The sequence below is a fragment of the Podarcis liolepis genome (genome assembly GCF_965112155.1).
Source record: "Podarcis liolepis genome assembly, chromosome: 6".
NCBI lineage: Eukaryota > Metazoa > Chordata > Lepidosauria > Squamata > Lacertidae > Podarcis > Podarcis liolepis.
Window position 1 is genome coordinate 55,416,118 of NC_139559.1, and position 14,337 is coordinate 55,430,454.

At 38.3% G+C, this 14,337-nt stretch overlaps 1 protein-coding gene across 2 annotated transcripts in view; it reads right to left on the minus strand.

The window, feature by feature from the left end:
• Window positions 1-14,337, minus strand: part of LOC310709664 (BEN domain-containing protein 5-like) — a 706,149-nt gene that overhangs the window by 674,352 nt on the left and 17,460 nt on the right. For both annotated transcript variants that reach the window (XM_083509645.1, XM_083509649.1), the window contains exon 3: window positions 4,108-4,232. In XM_083509645.1, coding sequence (XP_083365771.1) covers window positions 4,108-4,232 — 125 coding nt within the window. The remainder of the gene's footprint in view (window positions 1-4,107; window positions 4,233-14,337) is intronic.

Genomic DNA, 14,337 nt, shown 5'->3' on the forward strand with positions numbered 1-14,337 from the left:
GAGAAAGAGAAATTGTGAATACTTAAAGTGAGATATTGTAGCAGTATTTTCTGTATGCTGGATTTGTCCTGAGGTCTGCCAGTTGCCAAAAACAAGTGTGACTTGAAAAGCATGCTACAAATAAGTTCCTAAATAGAAGCAAAACTAAATGTGTCACATCACTAATATAATGATAATTACAACAAAGCATCCTTCTTGTTTGTACTATTTAGAATTTTGACATTCTGATTGACAGATGTCATCATATTAAGTAAGTAAACACACCTGGCTATTTAGATTCTACGCAAGAAACATCAGTGTAACAATCAAAAGTATGAATATGCTTGCTGTAATTTCAAAAAATTGGCAACTAAGGTGGTTTCATAGACATTAGAAATTAAGTGTATAAATTTAACACAATTTTATCTATGTCAATCCATATTAATTATATTCCAAAAGCTGGAACATGTTAAGGAAGCATTACATAAAATGCTTACTATGCATTACATTGTAATGATTCAAAAGAAATGTCTCTACTTGAAAGGATCCTACTGGAAGAATATTAATAGGCAAAAGTTTCCACAACTGCAAAGTTACTCATTTTACAACAATGGTGTATGTATGGAATTGATATTTCTATATAAAATATGAGGCATCTCTAAGATTCTTAGATATCACTGCTTCATTCTGCATTTAATTTACATTTCACACAGAGTAGCAAACAAATAATGCAATCATATACAACATTTATCAATTCAGGAATAGAAGGTTACAAGGGACAAAACTGCTCATAATGAATACCTAATTACATTCATTCATTCATTCGTTTGTTTGTTTGTTTGTTTGTCCATCCTCCAGTGTTGAGATGTAATAAAAGGACAGTTTTTCATAACATGGGAATGTAATATACAGAAACTATTCCCAAACACTTTTCAATTTCAGCTTGAAACAGCTTAAATTTTTGGTAAGAAAACAAAGCAAACAAATCTAGAGCAATCTGTCAGGACACATGCTGGTGATGGGCAATCAGAGTAGGTGATGCTCTGGATTGACCGTCTCAGGTCTTCTAACATTCTGCTTCACTGGATGTCCACATGTTCTACTGTTGTGGGAGAGGAAGAAACACTTTTCTCTAGCCACACCAGGAATAACTGTAAAAGTCAGTTTAGGCACAGAGACCTTTGTTTACCAGCTGTTTCAAGGGCACAAATAAGATGCAGAGGGGAGGAGGGGGCAGGAAACTTCCTTATGTTAAAACCCAGGGCAGTATATTTGTGAAAATGTTTTTCTTTTACGTAATCTCTTTGTAGATTTAATTTTGCAATTAAACAATTATAGACTTGGAGTTGTAAAGGGATCTTGTGGAGTTCAGCCCTTTGCAACAAACAAAAATCTATGCAAAACTATCCTTGTCAAAGGACTGCAAACTCTTCATGATAGAATCTCATCAAATCACTGTAGCAGACCATACAATTGTATACGGGTATCACAGGTGGATTAATGATATTGAAAACATAGTTTGCTTTCTTTACATTCTTCTCTTTGCCACTTCAATAACAATAATAAATGTAACATCAATAAGCTAGTTTATCGTAAATATGTTATATCAAGTTAATCAAGACCTACTACACTGAAATAATGACATTTAAACATGCTTAACTATGAACTGGACTGCAGCTCTAATGCCATTAAGGAGGGGTTATGAAGAAGGTGCAATTATATTTTATAATCTTAAATAAAGCACTTAAAATGATTTTACAACCTGTTCAGAATACACCAAAGAGACTTTTACAATATGTTTCTTATATGACACAATATAGTTAGTAAAAAACACACAACAATTTGTAGCATTTATTTAATACACTAAGGTTGCAGTGTCTGGTGGTGCCCAGTCTGAGAGATGCTTAAGATTTCATTATATTCATGTAGGACTCATTTTAACGGAAATTTGAGAGATAAAAAAAGCAGATTGCAGGAAGACATATTATAAAAACAGACCTCACAAGTCAAAGTTAATAGTGAACCCATTCTTTTTCATGTATACAACCATGAAAACAAATATCCTGTGAACTCTAGATATATATTGTATCTCTACATGAGATCTTGGTGCTCATTGAGACAGGTACTCAATCATCTCATGGCTTTACAATCTCATCATTGTTGACTAAGGAACAAAACAGGGGAATGGGACCAATCATCTATGCAGCACCACAAATTTTGATAACACATTTCATGATTTTTTTCTTGTAACATAGGATAGTCATATAAAAGAGGAATTATTATTAAATAATTCTTCCATTAAAATGTTATTTTAGTTATGGGTTTTTTTCAGGCAAGACATAATGATACAAAATCATGCACAGACATTCATGTATACAGAACTACATATTGTAAACAGCTGGGCCATATTAGTACTGACAAAATGTACATTAAGGAAAGAACTGTGGAATAAAAGCAAAGTAGTATCACTGGGTTAAATCTGGACAACATCCACTCACCTGCTTGAAGGTGAAGTGGTATATATGGCCTGGCACAGCCCCACTGCCATCTAGTGGTCCCAGGCTCTTCAGTCCCAGGCTCCAATAGCTGATGGGAGAAGCAACAACCTCTCCCACCAGCTATTAGATTCAAATTTGCCCACTGGGCACAACTGGCCAATCATAGGTGGGTGAAGGGGTGGAGCCTGGGGGCAGGTCTGACAAAGACTCCTAGAAGACTTCATTCAGGTCTGCTCCCTGGGCATAAAAATTGCCCTGACCTTTGGTAGGGACTGCAATAGGCTTTTAGGATCTTCCACCCACCCTCCCTTATCTCATGGTTGGCGCCCCTTTTACTTGTGTTGTGCTTTGCTTGACTTTGCTATGGTTTTATGGTTGACGCATTCAGGGCCAGGGAGGAATTTTTCCCAACTGAAGGACCTCTACAAGCTAAGCAGATGACAATATTTAAGATCTGTCACATTTTCCTGGGTTTTATTTATGCTATCACACTGTGTTGCTCTTGTTCTCTAATCAAACATCTTTCTCCCATTTTCGCCCCTTACAATTAGTTGTCCATCAGGAACAAAACATTTTATAAGTTTTCTTGCCAACATTGTGATTAATCATTTGGCTCTTGTGCAGTCCAAGGAGACATTTCTTAACCTTAACTCATGTGCCCTATGATCTGCCTCCACCACTAACCACAGAAACACTTTCTATAATGTATAGCTACTAGATGAGCATGAAGGCAAGGTTGTCCACATGCAACTGATCTTTCACAAGAATTTGTGCAAGGATAGTCTTACACTTCTTGGAAGCTTAAGGAAAATGGTGTCTTTCTATTAAAATATTGGTTTTTTTAAATAAAAAAACCCCAAGCTAAAACAACCAGTAACTGTACAAAAAGAAAACATTATAAAAAAAGTTCACAAAGGCATCCATATGTGAATTGTTTATAGTTCCTTTCTAAAAACATTACTGGAATTTTTTACCAAGATGACATTTCATCTGTGCTCAATAACAAACGGCAAAGTGCTCAACTAGGTGCTCTGCTAAAATGGTGTCTTAAATCTTAAACATAGCAAAATGAAAACTCTCTTGGAGGCAAGCACAAACACGCCCACAAAGGAACTGAGTACAGCCCATGTACTTTGGCTGTTTGTGAATTCACATATCTGTTCGTTAGGGGACAACCAAGGCAGAGATAAGAGGTGAACCATAAAAGGAACCCATTATAACGTGTATTGGAATACAACAAGCTAGTTACCAACAGACAGAAGTATAATTAGGAAAAACTGGTTTAAAAGTAGATCAGTTAACTTATCTCCTAGACAGCTGGTACACTGGTTTGAGGCAAGCAGCTAGGAGTGACAGATTAGCAGTAACCATAGCATGAGATCTTCAGACCCAGTTTAAGGTATATTTTAGCCAAATATCTTACTCAGGCCAGGATATATGAGAGAGACACATTTTACCACCTGGGAAACAAGTTTCTTGTCAAATTAACATGTCTAAATAGCAACAATATAGTACAGGCCATCTCTAATTCAGCTACAGAGCAGCCAGAAAATAAGAGCTATCTAAATATTCAGAACATTTCTGGTTGTCAAGCAAAAGTTTAGTTCATTCTCATTTAAATTGCACTTACCTGAGATTCTTTCACATTTTCAACTGTGAAATTGAACCAGACTCGAAAACGGGGATTACATGTATCTGGTCTGATAAACAGGTCATACTCAAATTCAGTAATATAGTCCACACGTCCAAGGTTACCTTAAAAAAATTATAAAACAGAATGCTATGTTAACACATTCCAGAAAAGCCCTTTGATCAGTGATACCTCTCTTAGAGAAATATTCTACCAAAAGACTCAATAAACACATTCCTGAAGAAGCCTCTAGAGCCAACATATTGGCAGAATGGTTATATTTATTGAAATATAAGATCAGCAAATCAAGAGCCAATTAATAAGTGAGGGCAGACGAGTTTATTCATTGTATACAGGGGAGCACCTCCTAGCCACGTCAGCTGCTTCACATAGCAGTTTTCTAGCCAAGGATTGGGTGTACTTCTCCCCCATCCTTTGGGGTATTGGGGGTGGGGCTGAGCATGTAGACCATGACTCTGCAGCAAAGCGTTCACCCAGGGCCACTCCCTGTGATTGGTCACTTATACCCTGGTAACCTCCTTGTCCCCTCCCCTTTGGGAATTCCTGCTGAGTCTCCTTCAAGTAATGAATAGGTAGAGTAAATTCACTCTTGATAATGGCAGGAGTGCCACTGTTTGGATTTGAATATGAAAGAAAGGCAGAGCGTAGGTGTGAACAAAAGTTGGGGCTATTTCTGGTCTACTCTCTTGAGCAAAGGACATCCACCTCCCTTGGCTGGACATGCCACTAACAGAACAAAACGTGAAGGCTTGGATCCTTGGGGCACCATCTCTTTCTGACATATGGTAAAAAAATTAAGCATAATAATAAACTACCATTTGTGCCTCATGTTTCCAGAATGCCCAATAATAAATTGTAATGAAATTCCCCATAGTCTGATTTAGAATTGGGTCAGCAATTCCAATTCCAATACCACTTGAAATAGTTAGCTACTTGGCATTTAACATGGTGGCTTGTGGGAGGAAAGCTTTAGACGTCATGTCAGCTACAAGGTTTTAAAAATTATTCCATCTTCACATAAGCTAAGGCATACTTGGATTATAAAACTTCCTAATGATTGGCAAGACAAGGTCAAGGATTGCACAGATCCTTCTTCCTTCTTCTCTGGATTTCACTCACTTTTTCGCAGTCATAAAAGTATCATTTGGTGCTTAGTTTTGCTTAGACTATTATTACTGTCCAAGAGCTGGACAAGATAGATGAACTAAAAGCAAATTCTGTATACATGCAGAACCTTGTCTTACATTCTGGGCAGCAGAACTACTTTTGAAGGAAATGACATTTAATTTGTAGTACATCTGAGCATTATGTTAGGTAAATTCATATTCAAAAGAAAAGTAATGACAAAGTTCAGCACATTGCCATGGGTATAGCCAGGATTTATGTTGGGGGGGCAGGCTTTATGTTGGGGGGCAGAACCTCAGTAAAGTTTGTTTGTTGTTTTACTTGATTGCCCCCTGTCCCGCCTTGGCTGCGCCCATAAACATCACCCGTAATAAAGAATCATTCTGCTGGTGGCAGAAATAAGAGTGGCCAATAACTTTAGATTAATTAACTGAAAGGATCACGAATACCTATACTAAGCTTATGACATAAAGTTAGAAAGTAGTTTTTAAATAAAATCTTGTTTAGCATATAGTGGGATTTTTAAAACTATGTTTTAATTTTCATCTTTTAAATTTAAAAGAATTGTAAAAAAAAAATGGTACCCGGAACAGAATAAAATACAGTTATTTTACTGAAATACATTAAAAACTATTGAACAGAAACTATATATGTATTAAAAGATTAATATTTTATTCCATATGTCTATTGTATTGAGGAGAATTTTTTTGTAAAAAAAAATCAATCTGTTCTGCAACAAGAGATTAATAATTTATAGTACTATTTTATGCATGTTTACTTAGGACTAAGTTCAACTTTACTCCTAACTGCATACAAGTCTGTGTCTAAATAAATATTTAAGAACATTTCTTACATTTCTAAATGTATTTTATCATATAATATGCATTTCATATGCATTTTGGTACTTTTTGAGTCAATAACTGCACTACAAAATTCTGGAAAATGTGAAATATGAGGGATAACTGCACTCTGATTTGCACATTAGTCTCTGAGGTGTGGATTAGGTCAGTTCATATTGGAATTCAAAAGAACAACTTCCTCAAAATAATGTTCTGTAACATATTTAAAATACAAACACTGTAAACTAATTCTAAAGATGAATGTCACTAGGAATACACACACACACACACGATTACTACCACTTTATTTAACCTACCATATGAACTTAACTCTTCATCAAATACTAAAACAGGGTGCATCCTAGATCAATAAGAAAGGCTGCATTTCAGGACAAAAGAAATCCTGTTCCAGTAAATGCTAGCTGGAGTTTTTAAGTATGCCAACAATTATTATAAAAATGCAAGAAAACACAGATATGTTAAGCAATCCTAAAATCTTCTTAAACCACACATTGTGCTTTTCTACAGAGAATTTTAAGATGAAAAATAGACCTTGAGGGTCTTTGACAAGCCTCAGGCAATATAAAGGAAAAAGGTCAAACACACTGCTAAAAAGGACTGTTATCTTCAGAACAACAACTTATCAGCCAGCTTGCAGCCCTGCTTATTTACAGTTATTGGTCCCAGAGGAAGTGCACTTCAACACAGGTCACGATTACTTTGTAATGAGTTTGCCAGAAATGGTAAAGGAAACTAATTTGTAACAATGTGCTATTCCTTGCACATGAACTTTTGCAGACACCATTTTTTTTGTCCAGCAATGAATAACTAACTTCAGCTTCCTTAACAAGCAATGAAAACAGGAGTGTACTCAAAAATCCAACTTGCAGGCATGAATGTGTTGAAATATCAGTAATTATCCCTCTCAGCTGTCCATTACACTATTCATGATTATGATCAATTCCCCTGTGGTTGCTATACAGAATACAGATTTCAGGAGATGAATTTGCACACGCAAATTAACACCATTTGGACAAAAATAGGTTGCACCTGTCAAAGCTTAGTAACAAAAGGTCAGATGCCCTCTTTTACACCTAGAACATTTGGCTATTGTGTGCCTTGCTTGCAGGAATATAATTCTGGTTTGACTAAATAGAGAAAAGTGAGCACCATGGTGAACAGAAGAAAAAAGAATTAAACCTTAACTGAAAGCTCACAGTTAATCCATTCTTTAAAATACACGTGAATAGAAGTAGCCAAGGCAATTTTGAGTAGTTTTTCAAAAGAAATATATAAAGTACTCCTCTGTTTTTGTCAATACATTGCCAGGCCTCAAAATACTATTTTTCATCTGAACAATAAAAATCTGGACAAGATGGCAATAGAAAATCATTAATACACTTGCAGCTGCATTTCAATCTATACAAAACCCTTAAATAAAAACAACCTGGGAACAAATGTGCAGAATTGCATAATACATACATCATTTACAGAGCTCGGAGTCTGAAATTGTGCTCAAGATAGCCAAGCAGAATTAATCTATGCTTTCAAATAAACTTTTTAAAAAAGCATTGAACTTTAATATTCATTCTAGAATGGGCCATCAGCTGAATGCTACTGAAAAGATAACAAAACTGAGGTGATAAAATGAAGCAATTATATAGATTATATTCTAAGTGAAAGCGGAAACTTCTCAAAAAAAGTCTTTAATTTTTTTTCCCAGAGAACCATGTGACACATTTCATTTTTTTACTCGAGAAAAAAGATAAATACGGTGATGGGAAGCAGTCAAATTCATTTTTTCAGACAACAAAATTATAAAAAGGAATAAAACTTTTTTAAAAAATCATATTCACTATATACACCACTATTCAGAAAGCATCTGTACCAAAAAAAAAAAGCTATTCTTGGTGTACGTAAGTAGATGGCGTTGTCCCCTATGGGGGATGCAGATACTGTCACTATTATCACCATGCTCTCTTGAGATGCATAGAGTATATTTGGAGCTTTCTGTTGCTCTTAAGTCACAAAACATTCTTATGAACCAAGTACAGCCAAGTTTGTAATGGAGACAAAATCTTGAAAGTCAACATCTAAAAGCTCCTATCCCACTTTGTTTCCCCCTCTGGGGTCCTACAAAGTGTTGTTTTCCTAGTAAAAGCCTAACTGCTTCACCACCAACACTCCTACAAAAGGGAGGGGAAACATTAGTAAGTATTCACAGAACATGCATCTAAGTTGCTGAAAAAAGGGACCAGTTGTTCCAAATGCTGCAATTGTGTAATAAAACAGACTGCTTTCTTGGAAATTGCTTGAAGATTTTCACTATAGGCACTATATTTGTTATATAAATAAATGAATAAAATTGTGGCACCCAGCCAGAAGGTATAGGGAGCAACTATAATTTGGGTATTCTGTCAAGTTAAAGTTTATCTGTTTTCACAGGCCTTTGGAGAAAATGGCTGAAGGCCCTTGGTTTTTATCTTACACTCCTATTGTTCTTACTGTTTGATGAGAATTATAAATGAGGTACTTTTAAAAAAGAATGTGGCTCCCTGACTTTTATATGAATGGGGTAGCCCATTCTCTCTGCCAGCTCTCCAAACCATCAACTACCTCCTGGAGCCCTGTTCCCACTGCCCATGATCCTTACAGATGGAAATTAAACATGTGAAAGGATGGATCCACAGAATTGTGGCTGCAGCAACCAAGGAAAGCAAAGCAGCTGCCAGTTCATTTGTCTTTTTGGTCCCTGATTTAGCTCTACTCCTCATTTACCCCAACCATCAAAGCAGGGGTAGGATTACCCCCTCATCCCTGACATTCAACATGCCTCCCACCATTCCTGCTTTCCCATTTTATGACCTTGGGGAAGGGGACAGGGAAGGGAAGGGAAAAGGTCAAGCAGTCAAAGATGGAGCTAGGGGCACAGGGTGGGTTGGAAGCAGAGGAAGAGGCCGCTCAGGTGAGGGGCAGGCCGGTCAAATCTCAACTGTATCCAGCCCCACTGTTGTCAGGGACTGGCAGGGTTCTAAAGAGTGTGTGGTGGAGGCAGGGGACCAGGGGAATGACCCAGGAGAGGGGACCAGTGATTTATGGGGTGTCACACAACCCACAAGACAAGAGCCTGGGGAAGGAGAGAGAATCAGGGCAGTCTGATGCAGAAGAAGGCACATAGAATGTGGCAGAGGAAGAAGGGATGGTTCAGGCGAGGGTCAGTAGATTTTCACTCACCCCACTGTCTCCTAGAAACAGGAAGGACTGGAAAAGGGAAGAGCATGGATGACTTCAATGCAGGATAAGTCTCAGGTTGTGGGCACGCAACCTGTCAGAGAAGTGTATATAAGCCAGAGGAGGGGAGGTGGTGCCACGCTGTTGCTGCAACTGCTTCATAGGGCCCAGACCTGTGGACAGCTGCATTCAGGCTAGAAGCATGTGAGTGTGTATATCCAGAGCACCATGGAAGCTGCAGTGTTCCTCTTGCTAATGAAGAGTTAACTATCAGACGAGTGTCTTCCTTATCTGGAATGGATCATGACAGTTGTTTCTTAGAACCAGGAGGGGCTTGAATAGGGAAGCACAGCAATGATTTCTGTGCAGAAGTCTCAGGCTGCATGTGTGCACTCCATCAGACAAGGGTACAGAAGCCTGGGGCAGGGGGGCAGGGTCCCACTGTTGTTTCAACTGCTCTAGCAGGCACAAACCTGGAAAACAGCTACATAGACATTAAAATTGTGTGCCCATGTGGTAGACCTTAGAAGCTGCTGTATAGGTGTGCATGTTTTTGTCAAGAAAAAATTAACTATCTGCCATTTGCCTTCCTTGGCTGGGTGTGCACAGGACATGGGGGCACCCATTAACCATCTGACAAGCTTCCTCTGAAGAAAGCAGAAGGACACCAGTCAATGTCAAAGATGACATGTGCATGAGGCTGTATTTTTGCAGTGCTGAAAAGGAAGATGTGACATGACTATATGAATATAACGAACAAAGAAGAGAAAGGAACTGTGGGCAAAGCCAAGGCTTTGTGCATGTTTAGCAGAGTGGGTCATGATATTAATTGATACACAGAGTATAAAGAGAAGGGAGGCTTGGGAGAAAAGATAAGAATTTCATTGCTGAACATAGTGAACTTGACAAAGTGATGAAATATCTAAGGAAAATTATCCAATAGGCAGCTAGAGACACAGAACTGGATTAGACTAAAGTTCTGGGCGTACAAAGTATCAGGTGGTACAGAGAGCCATGGGATTTGATGAGGTGACCTAGGGGTGGAGTGTCATAGCACAGACTAAATAACAGACGCATAAGGGACCCTTCTTTTTATCTGCACCCTAGTCTCTGTTCCAGGAGTTTATAGTGGAATATTTTCTTGCTGGTTTTGCTAAATTTGTTTGGATGCTTGATATATTGCATTGTAGTTTAAAATATCATATGGCATTGGAATAGTCACATTTGGCTGGTTTCTTTACATAATAGATCATATTTACAATTTATTTCCTTAGTTGTATCCCCTTTGGTCTTATGTGATATTTTTCATTATTTCTAAATGCTTATCACATTAGTGAGATCCTCTTTCCCTCCATCCCACCCATATACTTTTAAAATACTGACATTTTGAAAGATATTTTGGTCCTCCCTTCTGATTAGACTATTTTCAAGTGACTAGCTTTTTTCTGTTATTTCCTTTTACCAAATACAGAAGCAGTTTCTTTTATTTCAATGTATTTCAGGGTTTGTGGCAAATTAAACATTAATCTTTCTCTGTAAATGTCAAGTGATATTTAAATGTTTTCCTGGCAGATAAATTATTATTAATATTAATGCAATAAAATTGCAGTTTTTGTCCTTTCTTTGATATTTACAAAAATACTAAGAATGTCAAAACAGTTCCATAGGAAAAAAAATCATTGGTCTACCATCCAGTCCACATTAGCATGAAAGGTTAAAAAACAGAAAAGAAAAGAAAGAAAGAAATGCCAGTCTTAGAAAACTGTGTTCATATCATGAAAGGAGAAAAGTGAAATTCTGTCTCGCTTCCACATTGACTGTATCACTTTCACAGCAAAATTGCCTTAGTAAAGTTCACTTTAATTTAAACCTTCTTTTTTTTGTAATTCAGTGACTGCTTTAAAATAATGAAAGACACATTGTCATTCTCATTATTAGTTGCTGTTGTACTAAATGAGAAAAAAAAATCTGATCTACAATCTATACAAGCAAGGTCATATATCAAAACAGAAGTAGCTTCATATACAAATCTGCAAACAGTCCAAAAATACACAAGGCTTAGAATTGAAGCCTAGTAGTCATAATCAATTTTTAAAAAATTATGTAACCTCCACCTTCCTTTCCAATCTCTTTGACCGGCTAGATTTATCTCATATTCTATAGCCCTATAAATACAATTTGCTGTTTAGATGCAAAAGCAACTTCAGCACCAAGGACAACACAGTAAGGCAAAAGGCTACGAAAGTAGTACTATGGGGGGCCACTAGGGGGCGCATCGGAAGATGGCTGACAATAACATCTCTCCGACCCACACAAGGTAATTTGGAGGCTATGATGGGAGCAATTAGCCTCCCTACTCCCCCCAGGATGGTGGGGGGGGGGACTGCCCTTGCCTGCTGTGCCCTATACCACCCCCGAATTTGTGGAGATGGGGGCACTAGGCACAAAGCCCTCCTGTGGGATTCCGGCACTCCTGGACGCCGTCCCTACTAGCTGCAAGAACTTCAAAAGAAACAATTTGGATGAAGGAATGCACATATTTCAAGGAAGGAGGGGGAGTAAAGACTGCTAACAGAAGAGATCTCTGATAAAACAAGACAAGAATAAATCATGAGAAGATACTCCAAGATACGGTATGGCAAATGACTGATGGGGGAGGGGGAAAAACTTTCCTTTCTTTCCTTATGTGATTAAACAAGAATCCCCTCCCCTCACGAGTCAGAAATGTCGTTTTAAGGACTTAAGCTGTGGATTTAAGGCTGTGTGGAGATAAACCTTCGAACCAAAGCATGTTTTAAGAAGAGCGTGGAATGTATAAGAGCTTTGGAATGGCACAGTTAAAAATGCCGTCGCCATATTGGGAAGTTCTGTCGGAGGTCTTGAGTCTGGGAGGAGAAATAGAGAAATAGAGCTGCTTTTATATTGTGGGTGAAACTCCTCAGAGGGACTTAAGAGCGACAGTTTTGTGAGATTAATGATGGAAAGTGCGATGTTATCTATGAAGGCGATGATATATGGAAACCATCTCGATTTGAGGATTGGAAGAACGGAAAAATTCACACAGGATTAATATTGGTGTTTATCGGCTTAAGGAGACTATCAGAAGAGATCATAAAGAAAAAAGAGAAAATATATGAACAAGATGCGATGTGGAAACAGCAAGATAAGACTGGATAGAATTATGAACTCTGTTTGGACTGATTTGGTCTGATTTGGACATTAATGCAATAGCAAGAAGATGATCAGAATCACCCTTCGGATCTTGAAATATGGGTCCCCCCAACAAAATTTAAAATTCGGCTTTGTAATTCGGAATTTATGTGATGTGATTTAATTTGATTTGATTGTCCGGTTAATAAATTTAAAAAAAAAAAAAAGTAGTACTATGAACTTTAGCAAAGCAAAGTCAAAATTAATTTACATTTTATTTTTATTTAATTGCACTGACCATGGAACAAAGCATATAATAGCAATAAGTCATAAAATACATGTAAAGCTCACATTAATACTTATAAAACATCCCATAGCTGTATTTAGTTGGAAGCAGAACCCATTGGGAGAAGTTTAATGTAGTGCAATGGCAATTGATCTGTCAGTGCAAGCATTTCAGCTTGCAAGATCAGAAATATCCCCATCAGAAATATCCAAGGATGCAAGTAGACCCAGTCCACCCACAAGAATGGCTGTGTCTCCTTGCCTAGCCCCATCACTTGAGCCGAGAACCACTGGAGGTTTTTAAGCAGAGGTTGGATCTGCTTAAAAACCTCCAAGGAAGGAGAGTCCACAACCTTCTGAGGGAGTCTGTTCCACTATCCAACAGCTCTTACTGTCAGAAAGTTCTTCCTGATTTTTAGTGGGAATCTCCTTTTCCTGTAACTTGAATCCACTGGTTCGAGTCCTATCCTCCAGAGCAGGAGAAAACAAGCTTGCTTCATCTTCCATGTGGCAGCCCTTAAGATATTTGAAGATGGCTATCATATCTTCTGTCAGTCTCCTCTTTTCCAGTCTAAACATACCCAGCTCCTTCAATTGGTTTCCATACCCTTGATCATCTTGGTTGCTGTCCTCTGCACATGTTCCAGTCAGTAAATATTCTTCTTAAACTGTGGTGCTCAGAACTGGACACAGTATTCCAAGTGTGGTCTGACCAAGGCAGAACAGAGCAGGACTATTACTTCCCTTAGGGACGTGGGTGGCACTGTGGGTTAAACCACAGAGCCTAGGGCTTGCCGATCAGGTGGTCGGTGGTTCGAATCCCCGCAATGGGGTGAGCTCCCATTGCTTGGTCCCTGCTCCTGCCAACCTAGCAGTTCGAAAGCACATCAAAGTGCAAGTAGATAAAATGGTACTGCTCCGGCAGGAAGGTAAACGGCATTTCCGTGCACTGCTCTGGTTCGCCAGAAGCAGCTTAGTTATGCTGGCCACATGACCTGGAAGCTGTACGCCAGCTCCCTCAGCCAATAAAGTGAGATGAGCGCCGCAACCTCAGAGTCGTCCGTGACTGGACGTAATGGTCAGGGGTCCCATTACCTTTTATTACTTCCCTTGATCTGGACACTATACTTTTATTGATGCAGTCTAGAATATCATTAGCTTTTTTTCCTGCTGCATCACACTGCTGACTTATGTTAAACTTGTGATCTGCTAAGACCCATAGATCCTTTTCACACCTGCTACTAGTAAGCTTAGGTGCCCCCAATCTTATATTTGTGCAGCTGATTCCTCCTGCCTACATTTCTCCCTATTGAAATTCATTTTGTTAGTTTGGGCCCAGTTCTCCAATCTGTTAAGGTTATATTGAATCCTGAATCTGTCTTCTGCAGCATTAGATACTCTTCCCAATTTGGTGTCATCTGCAAATTTGATGAGCATCTCAATTTCTTCGTCCAAATCATTTATAAAGGCATTGAACAACAGGCCCAGGTCCAGGACAGAACCTTGCAGCACTCCACTTGTAACTTTTTTACAGGATGATTAGGAACCATTAATGAGTACTCTCTGAGTTCAGTCAGTC